Source organism: Sinocyclocheilus anshuiensis, unplaced genomic scaffold (assembly GCF_001515605.1).
Source record: "Sinocyclocheilus anshuiensis isolate Anshui unplaced genomic scaffold, SAMN03320099.WGS_v1.1 scaffold1658, whole genome shotgun sequence".
Taxonomy (NCBI): Eukaryota; Metazoa; Chordata; class Actinopteri; order Cypriniformes; family Cyprinidae; genus Sinocyclocheilus; species Sinocyclocheilus anshuiensis.
In genome coordinates this window covers 499,342-517,469 of record NW_015547302.1, presented here as the reverse complement: position 1 = coordinate 517,469, position 18,128 = coordinate 499,342, and the positions used below count along the sequence as shown (strand labels likewise).

General features: G+C 37.2%; 1 protein-coding gene across 10 annotated transcripts in view; it reads left to right on the top strand.

Annotated features, from left to right (window-relative positions):
- Nucleotides 1–853: 853 nt before the first annotated feature.
- The window catches only part of LOC107701730 (eyes absent homolog 4-like), a 33,468-nt gene continuing 16,193 nt past the window's right edge, over nucleotides 854–18,128 (top strand). For 6 of the 10 annotated variants that reach the window (XM_016503820.1, XM_016503819.1, XM_016503818.1 and 3 more), the window contains exons 1-6: nucleotides 854–1,187; nucleotides 5,076–5,147; nucleotides 14,179–14,228; nucleotides 15,457–15,575; nucleotides 17,673–17,741; nucleotides 17,934–18,011. In XM_016503820.1, the coding sequence (XP_016359306.1) occupies nucleotides 5,115–5,147; nucleotides 14,179–14,228; nucleotides 15,457–15,575; nucleotides 17,673–17,741; nucleotides 17,934–18,011 (349 nt within the window). In that variant the 5' untranslated portion in view covers nucleotides 854–1,187; nucleotides 5,076–5,114. Of the gene's footprint in view, nucleotides 1,188–5,075; nucleotides 5,148–6,433; nucleotides 6,506–14,178; nucleotides 14,229–15,456; nucleotides 15,576–17,672; nucleotides 17,742–17,933; nucleotides 18,012–18,128 lie in introns of those variants that run through there. The other 4 variants (XM_016503822.1, XM_016503815.1, XM_016503823.1 and 1 more) reach the window with 2 other exon arrangements.

Here is an 18,128-nt window from a genome sequence, read left to right as displayed (position 1 = left end):
TAGTGGAGCTTTGCTTTCTGTTGCTCTCTTTTAGCCTTTCTTCCTCACTCGTTGCATTTCTTTGCAAAATACAGGTTTTAGAGGTCAAAGGTAAAAAAGCTTTTACTCACCCACAGTCTGTTCACTCTCTATCTGATGTGTATTGCTCTTAAACCTATACTTAGATTCTCTAAATATTTGTTGCTATTTTTTCTGCACAACATTTGCAGAGACTACCTGGCCATTATTTAAATATTTTTTTTCCAGGCCAATTTGTGGCTTACGGTGGGCATTCGTGGTTCTTAAAATCGTGAAATTGTGAGCCCCTGCATACTTTGCAAATTTTTTAATTGTTTAAAAATTATGATGGCTTTGCCCATAATATCTCTCATGTGAGCTGCAACCGTACAAGCATGCATCAACAACTTCCATGCAACTATAGGACGTTTTCCTATTTCTTTCTCACTGCTGGCTGAATTTCAGCATGACTTTTTCCGACCTCATGTTAGGACATGTTTTAAATATTTGACTGAATAAACCGAAGCTATTTTAGTAGTTTGGCTGCTCTAAGTGTTGATAAATGTCAATTAGAGGAGCTCTCTTTTCTTGCGGAAGTGGAAGTCCAATATGAGAGTGAATCTGATCCCAAGACAAGGGTTTGACTTGGTTGTTGTTGTGTGGTGGTGGTAAATAAAACTGTGCTGATCACTCGGACGAAACTATTAATAAGAGCCTCATCCTGGCCCTTGTGCTGTGCCCCATTACTGGCTTGGGTGGGAGCCAACAGCAGCACACAGCATGGCAGCTGCGCGCATGCGCATCAATGACCACTCTTGCTCCGCCGTTACAAGAGAACTTTAATAATGAAGTAGACCACGGAGTGCGCGTGTGCTCACGTTAACTTTAGGAGCTTAAATTAAAGGGGAAAACACGGCTAGTGCAAGACAGCGCTCCTCGGAGTTTGGGTTCAAGTGGTGATCTGTCGTTTGGAGCTTTCCGCTCCGGTGCGGCCAGTGCAGCTCTCATGAATTTAGGGAGGACTTTACCCCGAGCTTCACTGACAGCGCGTGCACTGACTGGCGCGAGCTGTTCCTCGCGCTTCACGCAGCTCGACCACTTGAATATTTTTGGGTGAGCATGTCAACAGAGTGAATGCGAACGGACCTTCTGGAGAGTTTGGAAATCGTAGCAACGCACAACTCATAAGAGTACGTACCCATTTTGAATAGCAATAACATATGTTGCTTTTGGGAAAATTTAAAACTTTTGCTGAATATATATGTGGCAATTTACAACGCGTAAGAGCAGTTTGTTGGAGCACCTGCTCACGCCTGATACTTTCGCGTGATTTAAACGTCTGAGAAAGTTGGTGCTCATAAACGGTGAACGGAATTGCAAGTTATAGCATTAGAATACCTATAAAACCTATGGAAGTAACCAAAGTGACCACTTAACATTGTACTTTTTAGACCTTTTTTCCCAAGAAAATCGATTTGAAACTTTGAAAACTCGAGTAGAAATGACAGTTATATGGATGGAGGACAATGATGCTTTTTACACTGTTAGCGCACTATAACACGTTCACTCTTCTATTTAAGACTCGATTAGGCCTACTAGGATTTGAGTTATTTCGACAACAGAAGCGCATCATTTTTGGTTTTATTTTTTCTTATTATTTGATATTATTGTACTTTATGCATGAAGTGCAATGATTATATTCACAAATATTAAAGTGGTCTTTTGAACAGTAGAGTACTTTTGGTTCTGAGTTTGTCGGGTGATTCCCGTATCCGTTTGAACCGCGCGTACCTTGTTCGTTTTCCCATGCACGTGGAGTTTGTGTTTGTGTTTGATACGGAGGAAGCGGGAATATCATCCCGACACTGAAGCCGCTTCACTGCGCGTTGGCCATTGGTCGCTTTCTCGCGCTGTCGATAGCAGCTCGAGCCGATACCGGAGAAGGAGTCCGGATTAGATTGCACACTTAACACGAAACAATTCACAACACACAGGTCGCTCTGGTGGCTGGTAATAAGATGGAGTGTACTAGCCAACAATCACATAAGAAAACATCAGTGACCTCCTATTTGGCCATCTCCAGGCCTCAAACTTTGGGGAAAAACTCGAGACTGTTTTACATCTATTTTTAAAAATTGCAGGACACTTTGATTGATTGATTTACAAGATACAGTTTTGGACTGAATTGTGGGACATCATTTTAAACGCTTTTTTTCCTACGTGTTTTGTAGAGTCTCTAGATGAAATCTAATAATAGCCTTTGTTTTGATCACATACAGTTATCTTTAGTAGATTAATTATTAAATCGCAAAAAAACTCAGTGTTTCTTCTTACTTTAAAACAAGAAAAAATTAATTCCTCTTATCAGAATGTTATTTTGAGAGTTACACGTCTGTAAATGGGTCTTGCTGCATTACTGCTTTCGTCAGCCATATTGAATGTATGTTGTCATTAATAAAAAATAAATTAATAATAATAATAAAATGACATAGGCCTATATAAGAGGGTAGTCATGTAGAATTGGGTAACCACCCATAGTGGTTTGGATGTAACATCACACCCTGAATGGTTAAAAATGTGTTTTTATGATCTTTGCACTTTGCATGTTATAGCTATTTCACAACAGTTTACGACTAACTAACTCTTTAGTAAAACTAGTAAACAGTAAAATAAGTAACACCGTGCATACCAGGAAATTTTTTTTGTCAGGAAAGTAGGCCTACACTGTTGAAAATCAAGGTTCTTAAATGGTTCCTTGTGGCATCTGAAGTATCAATAACATTCTTCACTACGTACAGTTCTTGAGTTGAGCTGTGCTTTTTTGGAATCTTGCACAGACTAGACGGTTTTCTGAAGAATTAAAAAGCTCTTCTAACTGGAACCTTTTGGAAGTTAAAAGTTTCTCACAGGGTGGAGGAGAAAACATTTAAATTAAATAGTGAAATCGGTTATAATAACAATGAATCTATGAAATAATGAATCTACACGTCATGCATTAATAAAAAAATATTCCCATAGGCAAAATCTTTTGCGCAATTTTAAACAATTTGTTACCGGTCCAGCTTGTTTATTTTTTAGTAGTAGGCAGTGTGTTTTGACAATGGAGTGAGCGCTGATGATTTAAAGGGAGGAAAACGAAAGCTTTGGCGTATTTGGCTTTCCTGTGCGTTGCGCTTGTGCCGCGGTTGTGTCGAATCGCGCGCAGAATGCCGCGCTCCGCGTGCTTACTTGACAATAACAGTAAAGCGCGTTATTTGCTATTTTGAGACGTAATGATCTTCTCTAATTGGACCGTTTACCATCCCCAGAATGTTTCCTTGTATATTGTTTTCCTTGTTTGACTTAATCAAATGTTTTGGTCAGGGACAATTGTTGCATATCAGTGGCTTTTGATTTGAAAATGCGTGTGTTGACAGAAGGGACATAAATTTCAGCTCCTACCCATTACATGGTTAGTGTAATGTGTCTTCTGCTGCTTGGCTATCCGTCTGTTCATTGTGTGTGTGTGTGTGTGTGTGTGTGTGTGTGTGTGAGGACAGTAGGCTCAGAGGGCACTGAGTGATAACAGTAAAAATCAATGCTGCTCAGCTCATTCCCCCGCCTGAACATTAAAGGCTAGAATTTCAGAACACAGCTTCACCAAGCAAATGAAACATTCAAATGATCTGCTCTTCAAACTGTGCCCTTCAACTCTCTTTCTCTCCCTTCCACTTACACACACACACACACACACACAAGCTTGTATACATATGCTTGTGGGGACTTCCCATTTACATCCATTGTTCTTAGTACAGGTCATTGTAATCAATATAGGCTACCATAAACTAAAACATATTCCCAAACAGAAGCATCAGGACCCTTCAGGTTTTTGAGCAAAGTAAAAAATTGTTTCAATGAAGATGGAAACAGGTGTTTGTCTAAAATGATTTGACAGAAATATTAAATTCACATAAATTTGGGCAGTTGAGTTGCTCCTTTCTCAGATAATTTATTTTAAAATGAAAATTCATTGCATATTCTTGGTCCAGTTTGTTCCCCAAAACATAAAAAAAATAATTAAGAGCTGCTCTTTTCCATACAGCAAGTTTTTTTTTTTTTTTTTCACTGTTTGTTGTTCTGGAGATATGTAAACAAACTGAATTTCCAATAGGTTAGCAAAACCTGTCCTTTCACACACAAACACAAGTTTAATGTTAAAAATACAGCAAATCACAGGCAGGTTTTTAAACCACAGTTCTGGTACCTGGGGCAGGACAGAAAATAAACGTATTCTTCTCATCCCGAGGCTTTCAAGGTCTTCCAAAGAGTTTTTTAATAAAAGTGCTTTTCATTACTGAGGCCTCAGGAGGTTTCAAAGTAGTTTACAGAAGTTTCAAGCTTTTAAATGACGGGATGGATGGGAAGAGAGAAAGAGAAAGATGGAGGGTGGGATGGGGTGGAAGGGGCTTCACTGGGGGACTCAAAATCATAAGTGTTTTTAGTGACTACTGCCATGCTAGCATCACCGCGACCTGGACAGCTTGGATTTTTGTGTGTACTGAGTGCATTTGTGTGTGCGCGTTTTTGTGACAAATGAGGACATACATTTGTATAATGACAAGGGTATGACATAGGTATTACAAGGAGAAGGTGACTTTTCAGGACATTACCCCATGTCCCCACTTTTCAAAACGCTTATAAATCACACAGAATGGAGTGTACTGAAAATCTGAAATAGCACAAAGTTTCCTGTGAGGGGTAGGTTTAGGTGTAGGGTTGGTGTAGGGCAATAGCGCATACAGTTTGTACAGTATAAAAACCATTACGCCTATGGGATGTCCCCACTTTTCACAAAAACAAACGTGTGTGTGTGTGTGTGTGTGTTACATTGATTACATTTCTCTCAACCCATTGTTTAATGTTTACTTCTGTAAATTATATTTACTTCAGCCTAGCTGGCTATGATACAGTGAAGTTACCAGACTTCTTCCTTCCCCTCCTACACACATATACCCACAGACACAAAGAGAGAGCGAGAGAGAGGGATGCCTAGCGTTGTATTGTGTTTATGGTGATTTTAAAGCATCCTTCATTTGCAGGTGTCTGGACTGTAGTCGAGGGGAGTGGAAGTTCATCTGATGGAGAATACACAGGAGCTGAATGAACAGAGCGTAAGTGAAATACAACTCAAGACTATTCAGATGTGTTTTACAACATTATGGCTTTACTTTATCTGTCAGAAGATTATCTTCTTTTCTTTCATTGTCTGTGTATTGAATTTATCACTCCACTATTTCAGAAAATTCAGAACAGGCCAGTGTATTGTGCAGTATTCTTTAAAGACTCTGTATGTGTTGTATATTTGGAAATGTATAGATAAAATACCATCCAACTGACTCTCTGTACCAGTGATTCTCAACCACGGGTGTGTGTATCCCAGGAGGTTCTTAGGAAGATACTGGTTTTACTTTGTTAAAACCTATCCACCTTATTTTTAATGAAAGAGCAAGCATGACCATTTGTAACTTGAATGTGCAAGGCTTCTATACTGATAAACGCACTGATTTGTAGCACAAATATTTTACCATTAACTGCACTGTTATTCTTTTAGTTATTTAATTATAGCTAATGAATCGAAAGTCTTTCTCATTCGCAGGAAATAGCTTACTTCCACAATGAAAAATAAGGTATTATAAATATTTACTGTATATCAGCACTCTTGGAAAGTTTATGGTCAATCAAATTCAAGGACCAGAACTAACTGTATAGTAGCAATTATTTGATTATTTGTTTCTCAAGAAAAGTTTCTCCAAAACTCATCTTTCTATTCATCAAAGAATCCTGAAGAAACTCTTTTCATCATGGATAATAATTAAAATGTTTCTTGAGCAGCAAATCAGCATATTTGAATGATTTCTGAGTGCATTTGTGTGTGCGCGTTTTTGTGACAAATGAGGACATACATTTGTATAATGACAAGGGTATGACATAGGTATTACAAGGAGAAGGTGACTTTTCAGGACATTACCCCATGTCCCCACTTTTCAAAACGCTTATAAATCACACAGAATGGAGTGTACTGAAAATCTGAAATAGCACAAAGTTTCCTGTGAGGGGTAGGTTTAGGTGTAGGGTTGGTGTAGGGCAATAGCGCATACAGTTTGTACAGTATAAAAACCATTACGCCTATGGGATGTCCCCACTTTTCACAAAAACAAACGTGTGTGTGTGTGTGTGTGTGTTACATTGATTACATTTCTCTCAACCCATTGTTTAATGTTTACTTCTGTAAATTATATTTACTTCAGCCTAGCTGGCTATGATACAGTGAAGTTACCAGACTTCTTCCTTCCCCTCCTACACACATATACCCACAGACACAAAGAGAGAGCGAGAGAGAGGGATGCCTAGCGTTGTATTGTGTTTATGGTGATTTTAAAGCATCCTTCATTTGCAGGTGTCTGGACTGTAGTCGAGGGGAGTGGAAGTTCATCTGATGGAGAATACACAGGAGCTGAATGAACAGAGCGTAAGTGAAATACAACTCAAGACTATTCAGATGTGTTTTACAACATTATGGCTTTACTTTATCTGTCAGAAGATTATCTTCTTTTCTTTCATTGTCTGTGTATTGAATTTATCACTCCACTATTTCAGAAAATTCAGAACAGGCCAGTGTATTGTGCAGTATTCTTTAAAGACTCTGTATGTGTTGTATATTTGGAAATGTATAGATAAAATACCATCCAACTGACTCTCTGTACCAGTGATTCTCAACCACGGGTGCGTGTATCCCAGGAGGTTCTTAGGAAGATACTGGTTTTACTTTGTTAAAACCTATCCACCTTATTTTTAATGAAAGAGCAAGCATGACCATTTGTAACTTGAATGTGCAAGGCTTCTATACTGATAAACGCACTGATTTGTAGCACAAATATTTTACCATTAACTGCACTGTTATTCTTTTAGTTATTTAATTATAGCTAATGAATCGAAAGTCTTTCTCATTCGCAGGAAATAGCTTACTTCCACAATGAAAAATAAGGTATTATAAATATTTACTGTATATCAGCACTCTTGGAAAGTTTATGGTCAATCAAATTCAAGGACCAGAACTAACTGTATAGTAGCAATTATTTGATTATTTGTTTCTCAAGAAAAGTTTCTCCAAAACTCATCTTTCTATTCATCAAAGAATCCTGAAGAAACTCTTTTCATCATGGATAATAATTAAAATGTTTCTTGAGCAGCAAATCAGCATATTTGAATGATTTCTGAAAGATCATGTGACACTGAAGACTGGAACAGTTTCCTTAACTGTAAAAATATTTGGCAATATTACCGTTTTTACTCTGTTTTTGATCAAATAAATGCAGCCTGGGTGAGCATAAGAGACTTCTTACATAAATATAAAACTTTAAACATGACTTGTCCCTCAGAAATTGACAGGGGCAGTTGTTGTATGTGTGTATATACATTTCTTTAGGATGTTTGTATGTTTCTTTTGTTTCAATACAGATGTTAGGTATTCAAGTACTGGCGTTGAATTTGTTTCTCGAGAAAGTTTCTCCAAAATTGCCCCACAAAAAAAGTAAATGATGGTCACTTTTTAAGTAAAATGAATGATAATGCTGAATGATTTCCAGTAAAGTATTAGTTGAGGAACACATGCTTGGTTTAGTGTTGCTGTGTTGCAGTATCTAAGGCAAAAACGGTTGGGAAACGCTGGTCTATACTATGTGATAATTGGAAAGTTTGATCGTGCGGTTTGAAGTGTGAACGTGTTTGTGTGCATGAATGAGTGTGTGTGTGGAAAGGCCACCCAGGTGTGTACTGAGCAGCGTTAGGTCTTTAATACACAACAGATGTGAGCTGAAGTGTTGAGCACAGTAGCCATATGGCCACTACGAGACTGAGCAGTGTCACATACGCACACACACTGACAGTACAACACACACACTGCTGAAACCATTTTAGCCTGTTTTCAGTGCATTTGTGTTCTTGGGAGACAGCCTGATAATTTTGTTTTGTGGAAAAAATTATTTTGTTTTTTTACATATTATTTAGATAACATTCGATTAATGATTAAAACAGTCTTGAATATGTGTTGCGACATCTCGTGCTTGTGCTTTTCATATGCGTACATGAGCACTCTGGAAAAGACAGACAGGCGTCCATAATCCAGATGAGGCCAGATACCGATCTGGGGGTGCTTGGGGTAATGGAAGGAGAGGAAGAGGGAGATTGAGGTGTGGGTGGAGGGTGGGGTATTTTGTGACTCAGGGGATCAATGCTCTTGGTTCTGGAGGAAAATAGCAGAGGAGTAAAATGAAAAGGGGGTGTAGCTGCAGCCTTTTCCTCTGGTGCGTTCTGTGCCCCAGAGCCCCAGAGCAGAGACCACAGACAGAGAGAGAGGACTCAGGTTACACACTCACACACACACACACACCTACAGAGAGGGAGGCAGAGAGAGGAGAACAGAAAGCACGGCTTTACGTTCACATGTTTACACCTCCCAATTTAAGTCTAATCAGCAAATGACCACAAATAACGGAGATTACAGGTCGTGAGTCTGTTGAAAGCTGTTGAACTGACGCAGTAATATTTATGAATCTTCTGTACTGTGAAAAGAAATAGGTCTTGCTTTATAGCAAAACAAGCAGCCTGTGTTTAACGTCAAAACAAACAGGTAGAAGTAGCAGCTCAAATACAGATATGAACTGAAGTTTGGTGTCTCCCTGATGTAAAAAAATGCTTGTTATAGATTTTTCTCTTTAAACTTGTTACAAAATTCTCATCGTCCTGATGGTTATTGGTTATTTACACCTGTTGCTTGTCTTTTACACTGTAAATCGACTCTCGTCTCACTTGAGTTAGCAGTCTTAATTCACTTGTTCAGGCCATGTGTAGAAGATACACAGAAATGAGTTAAGACATATCACATATAACAGCTTTGTAAACAGTGAGTGGTTCTTTATGCACGATGAACGTCCATGATATTTCAAGTTTGGGTACTGAGGTTTTAAAAGGATGGTGAAAGACAAATTAAGCTATATAATTACAGAAAATACACTACTGTTCAAAGGTTTGGTGTCAGTAAGTTTTTGTTGTTGTCTTAATCTTCATTTAAGCAAACAACCACTTACAAGTGACACTGAAGACTTCTTATAATGTCACAAAATAAGTGCAGTTTTTTGAAAAAATTTTTCCTCAAAGAATCCTGAAAGAAATGTATCATGGTTTCCACCAAAACATTGAGCAGCACAACTGATAATAATAAGAAATGTTTCTTGAGCACAAAATGAGCATATTTCAATGATTTCTGAAGGATCTTGTGACACTAAAGACTAGAGTAATGGCTGCTGAAAATTCTGCATTGCCATCACAGGAATAAATTACATTTTAAAATATATTAAAATAAACCGTTTTTTTATTGTAATATTATTACTGTTTTTAATGTATTTTTTTATTTTGTTGAGCATAAGAGACTTTCTTTAAAAATCCGATCCTAAACTTTTAAATAATGCTTAAATAATTGTGACTTGCCTCTTAGTTTGAGAAAGAAACAAAAAAATTGTTTTGACAGCATACAGTGGAAGTCTATAGGACAGTCGTTGGAAGTTGCCCCATAGACTTCCACTGTAAGTGCATAACTGTTAACTTTTCTTTAAGATCCTTCTAGATCTTGTGTTTAATACAAATGTTAGGTATTCAAGTACTGACGTTGAGTTTGATGAGACTAAATTGTATCCAGTCACGTTTGAATCGGTACAAGCTGTCAAAACAAGCTGCAGGTTTGAGCAGACTGTATTCATTCCTGAAGCTGGATGTAGATTATGTTTTTACAGTCATGCGGAGTCATTGATTAATAAACACAGAGATTATCTGACGGTTCTCCTGGCGATCTTAAAAACTGCATTAAGTTGTGGAGTACAATGGCACTAATGTGCTTGTGTGAAGTTTTGGGTTGAGTCTATCTGACAGCTTTGGGTCCAGCCTGAGCACATTATTTAACAAGCACATCGACGTCTGGGAAGCAATTCATCATTTAATTAAATGCTGCTGAAACCTGGCCTTTCGTTAATGAGATTAATTTAAATAATTAACGAAAAGCTGACACAAGCACAAGAACTCATGAATAATTAAGCAGCATTTTTTCTGCTGCAATCAGAGGGGAAGGGAGTACTTTAATGCTAGAGTGCTTTTTTATATAAAGTTTCAGCTCATTTCTTAAGATGATACACACACACTCCAATGCGCACGTATAGAAACTTGTTTGTGTGTGTAAACACTCTGGTTGCTGTACAAAGATACATGAATCAATGAGCCAGTGGAAGAGAAAGACAGCGTCACTCACGAAGTTGCACACAAGATCATACACACACACACACACACACACACACACATACACATTCAAAGCTGCGAAGGTGTGTCTATCTATAGGGCTTGGACTGGTGTCCTATTTCCCTCTGACCCCTTTCCCCTGGCGATATATACCATTTGAATCTCATACACCAGGTTGACATGCAAACGGAGCAGTCCAACATATGGGCTGCTGCTGTAACTGGTCATTTTAGTGGATCTGACTGATCAAAAACATATTTGTTCCAGAACGCTGCTGTATGACTGACTATGACTGTATTTTTATATTTTGCTGACTGAATTGACAGTTTTAAACCGATACTAGCATCTAATGGAAGCAATGTACAGTAGCATCATGTTAAAATTTGCATTTACTAATGACATTGCAGAAATGCATTTGTATTAAGTCGTTTTTCATTTATTTTAATGTTAACTGAAAATATTCACTAACAGGAGGTCGCTGAAATAAAGCTAGTAGTATTTGGCTGGTCATGTCAACATGTCTTTTGTTTACAACTTAAATTATTATTATTGTTATTTATTTATTTTTTTTACAATGAAAAATTATTTTACTGATATACTGGTATAACTTGGATACTCTTATGTGAGTGTTTTACACATTATTTTGTATGTAAAAGAATTAATAAGGAACCATTACTAAGATATAAAATAATGTGTAAGAGATTCAGCAATTTTTGTGGATGGATTGTACCAAGTAAATATATGTGCATTTGCTATATATATATATATATATATATATATTATAGAGAGAAAGAGAAAATTTTATTGCATGCACTACCATGTTACATTTTGAGAGTATTTACATAAATGATTTAAAATCTTGCTGGCATGAATTTATTAGTTTCTAATTGAGAACAAGGAGGTTGAATGGACTGGTCCAGAGGAACAGGTTTCGTATGTGTGTTTCTGTGTGTGCTTGTTCTAATTTTAGTTTCTATTTCTTATTTTCAGTGTCCGCAGGGAGTTTGAATGTTCTCAGGAAATATAACAGAATACACTACTGTCACCTGATCGGAATACCCTGAAAAACATGCATGTTGTGTGTGTGTGTGTGTGTGTGTGTGTGTGTGTGTGCATTACATACAGCTCTTTGCCCTGTCACACACTCTCTGTTCTTTTCTGTTTCCTTTTTCTTCTTCTCTCTTCCTCTCTCTGTTGCCTTCCCCTACCTTTAGAGAAGAGCGTTTCAGGGAGGGGACACATCAGATAATCTTACACCTCCCAGGGGCATATGCTGAAATGTGTGTGTGTGTGTGTGCGTGTGTTGGTGGGCGGAGGGGTGGGGGGGCACAGGTAACAATGTATTTTACATGAAAGGAAGAGTATAAAGTTACAGTGCTGATAACCATAATACTGAAAGCACAAAAAAGAACAAGAAAAGGGGGATTGTTTTCTGTGTGTTGGTGTGTGTGTGTGTGTGTGTGTGTGAAGCCTCTGTACCTGTAAGCAGGCCTGGATTCTGCATATAGAACTAAGCAGAAACGCCCTTGCATGATTGTTTATTAAACCTTTTGGCTACATTTATGACACTGAAAACAATTTGGTGTGGAAACAATTTTCACTCAGAAATTGCTTAATTTTCACAAGTAATTATAAACAGTTATCTATCTATCTATCATCTATCTATCTATCTATCTATCTATCTTTTGTGGTAGGGCCATTGAAAATGTTGTCAGTGTAAAGTAAAAATGAGCTGGTCAAGAGAAAAATCTTTTTATTGTTGAGACCAGTAAGACCAGCTTAAACCAGTCAAGACCAAAAAAAGCAGGGTAACCTTTTTCAGCAGGGTAACCTTTGGTAGTTGCTTTTCGAACCGCCTGCCAAAGAATTACTAATTTCACTTCATAAATCTATAAACGGTGTACAGTTAAACAGTCTTAGATCATTGTTCACCAGCAGGCCTCATTAGGAGCTGGATCCTGCTGGGCTGCTCTCAAACGCGCTATTAACTGCTCTAAGAGCACAGATGCTGCTGGACAAGGAAGTAGTTACAGTCAGAGAGAGATTCACAGTAGGCTTCGATCACCTGCTGTCCCTGAATGTGTCAGGCTAATTTGAGGAGACCATAATGGGTGTGTTCGTACTCCGCACAAATCAGAACACAGAACCAGAGAGATGAGCCTAAATTGTAGATACTTTTCTGAGAGGAGCCTTAATGTCCCAAGGTCATCTGTTGAATCTCATTTGTACAGCGTATACACTGTCAGTATGATTTTTTGGTTTTTTTTGAAAGAAAGCTTACTTTTATATAGCAATAATGCATTAAATTGATCAAAAGTGACAATATTTCATCATGAAAATAAATATTTCATCATGAAAAAAATCATGAAAAAATCGTTATTGTTTCCACCAAAATATTAAGCTGTTTTCAACATTGATGATAATAAAAATGGTTTCTTGAGCAGCAAATCCTATATTAAAATGATTTCTGTACGATCATGTGACACTGTAGACTGGAGTCATGGCTGCTGAATAATCAGCTTTACCATCACATGAATAAATTGCATTTTATATTCAATATATTCAAATAGAAAACCGTTATTTTAAAATAATGATATTTCACAGTATTACTGTTTTACTGTATTTTTGATCAAATAAATGCAGCCTTGGTGAGAATGAGAGACTTCTTTCAAAAACATTGAAACATCTTATTGACCCCAAACTTATCAATGGCAGTGTATGTGTGTGTGAACATGAGTTGCTGGTTGCACACTCCAAACATTCTCCCCAAAAGCACACGCTACATCTGACACACACATGTATATGTGCATGTGTGCTCACAGGTCTGCATGTGTGTTTTCAATTAAGACCCAGATGACTACGAGCAGTTTTGGGAGGGCTGAACCATGTAAATTGATTGCGAGAAGTTTATAGACTTGTAGCACTCTTTGATCCTTCCTTTTGTTTTACAGTACATTGTGTTTAAATATTCATATACATATTCAAATGTAAAACAAGAAAAATATACGTGAATTTAAGTTTCTGTATGAATGTAAAATAGAAGGAATAATGCACTGTTTTGGCTGGAGACCTTGACAGTAAGAAAGAAAGAAAGAAACTGAGTAGATTTGGAGAGAGTTGATCACAAGGACAAATTCAAAGAGGAAAGTTGCAGTCATGGTTTTATTAACTCAGTATTGAGTAATATTGAGCATGACAGAGAGTAAGAACCAAGATAAACTGGTAGAATGGGAAAGAATGTATTTTGTGTGTGTGTGTGTGTGTGTGTGTGTGTGTGTGTGTGTATGTGTGTGTGTGTAAGAGAGAGGGAGAGATTTTTGTTATGTAAATGAAACTAATGTGCCGATTATGGTACATTCACATTAGTGTTTCGGATTAACAACAATATATATTTGTTGTGACTTTCATCATCCTTTCAAATATGCATTTTAAAATGTAATTTATTCCTTTGTTGGTAAAGCTTTTCAGCAGCTATTACTCCAGTCACCAGAAATCATTTTAACATGCTGATTTAGTGCTCAAAAACATTTCTTATTATCAATGTTGAAAACAGTCATCAGTCATACTGCTTGATATTTTTGTGGAAACCGTATGTATATCACGGTAGTGTATATTGTGATTTTTCCATTCTACAACTTGTTTTCTGTTATTCATATTCTCTTCATTCAGTGAACAGCATCTGCAATGGAGCAAATAATCATGCTCAAATGGCAACAGTAGCTTCAAAAATCATGGACAGTGAGGTCATCACATTGAGTCAAGTAGCTGAAAAATCACTCCAGACTGGGAGCGCAATGTTTTCTTCATACACTGAATGAGAAACTAATATATCAACTGTCTCTTCTGGTCTTTCCACAGGTGAAGAAATCTACCACTGATTCCCATGCTCCAGACCCAGTAGACAACAGGTAAAGTGAACACACATTCACACACATATTCTCCACTGGAATCCATTTAGGGTATTATTTATGAGTGCCAATGACAGTGGACGGTGGGAGTGTGTAATTTTGTACACATAAAGACAGAGGGAGAGATAAAGAAAGAGGGATGTTAACGTCATTGTGTGTGAGTGGGTGTAAAGCAGAAAGCTTCACCTATATAAAACGTGTGTTAGAGCACTGTGTACTTGCAGATGTTTATGTTATAAACAGAGAGCAACAAGGAGCAATTCTGTTTCTATTTGGCATTACATTATTATACGAGCTGTCTTTATGCATTTGTCCTTTGGATTAAAGTGTAGTTCAGGGATAGATAGATAGATACATGGAATATTTGTACTTGAAAATAAGAATTTGACACACTTCAGGAATTAAAATGGTAAAAAAAGAAAACATGCACACTTAAACATATGTTAGTCATGTAATGTATACATTTATACATAACAATATTGCATATAAACAATATTTCATTAGCATTAGCAAATAATAATATTTCTTACTGAATGCAATAGTATTTAGTGTAGTTTTATTCAAAATAAATAATTTTATCCTCATAACATTGAGAATATTAGGCAGTTTTTGATTCATATTAGCGTTAAACAATGCAGGCTGTTTAACGTAATAACATGAAGATACGTTGTGATTTTGTTCCTCATATTTTCATGTGGATGACTTAGTGTGAAGAATGGAAGAAAAGAAAGCTAGATCCTTGGTAAACATGACCTAGATAAACTGCTTTCCAGATTTTTGAGGTAAAAACTCTTAGAAGATGCACAAGTTGGGACAGATGTTTTCTTTAGCAGATTTTTTTGACACATGAGCGGGGGTCATATTATCATTCTTACAGTGCCAAAGCCAGTTTTTGCTCACATTTTCTGGTTTGTGAGTGTTACGGCCATTTTGGGGTCAGTAAGATTTTTTATTTTTTGAAAGAAATTAATACTTTTATTTAGCAAGGATGCATTAAAGATTCAGCTTTTCCATTACAGAAATAAATTGCATTTTAAAATATATTAAAAGAGAAAACAGCTAATTTAAATTGTATTAATATTCCACTGTTTTTACTTTGTTTCTGATCAAATAAATGCAGCATTGATGAGCATAAGAGACTGTTTTCAAAAATATTAAGAATTCTTACCAACCCCCAACTTTTGAATGGTAGTGTAAATGTATTAAACCGCTATATTTGTCGTCACAGGGCCTTGGCGATGCAGGATCTAACAGACCCCCAGCACTCTGTTAACAGTGGCAGTGACAGCATGTCCAAACTGGACAAAAACATCCTCAGCAACAACATCACAACCAATGGAACCGGAGGTATGAAAGAATGACAAATCAAAGAGCAAGCAAGCAAGAAATTGCGAGTGTACATGAGTGAGCAAGCAACATATTAGGTGATAAATAGGGCCTTTCAACCAAAGCATTGCTTTGAGTACAGGAAATCAGCTTTAGCGCAGTACACTCCATGTTCTTCGCTGTGGAGTGCTGTAATTGAAAGCAGGGTTCAGTCCAAGTGTGTGATGTTCGGATTGCAAGGATAAAGTGTTTCTTGTTCTGGTGGTTTTGGTGCCGTCCAGAGCGGGTTTGGTGGATTAGTGGCAATGCCGTGTGCCGAGATGCTCCGAACTCACACTAACCTCAAAGGTCAAACGCTGCATACAGGCCTAATTAAAACGGAAGAAAGTGTGTATGTATACAAGCGTCTTTGTGCTGAAACGTTTCCCAGCACTTCTCCGTGCATGTTTCAGCAAGAGCCTGGTGCACAGAAAACTATTTCCTGCGTTTAAACTCTCATTTTCTCTCTGATGTCAACACACGCTCGCTTGCTTTTCTCTCCTTGAGGAAAACGCTGAACAAACGTTTTAAGAGAGAACGTTAGGCAAACATACACATGGCTAAATAGACTCTCAACACCCTAGCAAGCGATTGTTTGATGTATGGCTATGACTGTGTGGTACACAAGAGAGGTAAAGTCTAGGGACCCTGGAGAGTGTGTGTGTGTGTGTGTGTGTGTGTGTGTTGTGTGTGTGTGAGCTCATCTGTTTTTGACATATAGCCGGAATAAAACAATAGCAAAAGACTGAGAGAGTAAAAGGAGCAAAACTCAGTAAATCATTTAGATTAGAGCTCAGCTAATGATTTTAACAGCTTGACATACACACACACACACTGGGATTGTGCTTCTGCCAAAACAACGACATATTCAACATTCTCCTCTGTCTACCTCATCAGCTCACAGCCTAGACTGAATCCCTCTATGCACACACACACACGCAAGCCGCCCACACAACCACCAACCCACACACACACATATCCCAACATGAATCCCACTGCCAATGAAGCCTCATTCATCTTACTTTAGAGGACTTTCGCTCTTTTCCTCACAAACACACACTGATTCAAGATGTTTTTTCTTTTCTGAAAATGCGCCTTTGACAGAGCTGTCATAAACTCAGTGTGGCAAAATATGGTTTTGGAAACCTAATATGATTTATATGAAGTCATTTTTTATTATGAGAACACCAGGAAAAGATGGCTGTACTATTGGTAAATGTTTGTTTTAATGAAAGTGAATTTCATTATAATGGAATTCTATAGGAATTTATCACCTTTTCACTTTTCACTAATTATTGTATTCTTTACTATTTGTAAAATGTTATCAGTTACTATACAAAACTTTCTACAAAATATGGAATGGGGAATTTTTTAATTTTACAGTGGCCACAAAATGTATTATCTGGACACTTAAGTCACACTTAAATGTATTAATTTAATTGCATTAGATAACAAAATATCATCTATATCAAAGTGAGATTTGTAAACGACTTATGCTGTTTTCTCAGAATTAATGTCTTTTTCTGAACCATTTCATCTGCAATTTGTTTTAACCAACTTGTCCCAAAGTCATTTTTAGTTAATATAAGAAATCACTGGATAGGTTTCCCAACAGAGTAACCAAAGGTGTAGTTCATCACATTAACTAACATTTTTTACAAACGTTTGATAACAATAAGTATCCAAGCACTTTTTGTCTTCATTTTGTACACTTTAGCTATCATTGCTTTATCATTTAAATGCCATATATTTTTGCTTGAAAAGTGTGGAAAATATTTTAAATATTTATTTAAAAATGATTTTATAGTAATGTGATATATTAATATAAATTATAATTTATATATAAATATAAATGATATTATTTTAAATTGGAAATATTTATGTATTCTATTTATTTATTTTAATATAAAAAGTCTGTATAATAAATACAATACAATAAATACAATCTAGTGACATTTTGTGTTTTTGAGTGTGATGTAAGTGTCCATATAATTTTGGCTTTAACTGTATGTGCTAAATTCATAATATTAAAGAATGAATGGGTAATACAGTCCACTATACATCTGACTCCGCCCCCAGGAGAGAACATGACAATTCTAAACACGGCTGATTGGCTGCTGGGCTGCAGTACCCCGCCCACTGCCCCAAGTATGAAGAACGATGGTATACTGCATGTGTTTGTGGAGTGTACATATATGATAGCACGTGTGTGAGTGTTTGGATGCAGTGCTTTGGAGGCTTTGCTTCACTACTTTCAGAGTTTGTTTGATTTCGAGAGGTTTGATAGGAATTTGACAGCTGACAGGGTGCCTTATATCTTTCTTGGTCTCTCTCTTTAAGTTAAGTCTGAGCCTCTGAACAGCAGTGAGTCTGTGAGCTCGGCGGGAGACACTGGGTTGGACACTTACACTGGGTCAGGTAAGACATCCACACACACACACACACACACATGCGCTGCATTCAGAATGCCTGTTGTAATCCCGCTTGGGAACTTGCTGAAAGCTCTGAGCCCTCAATCTTTGTACTGCCCTTGAG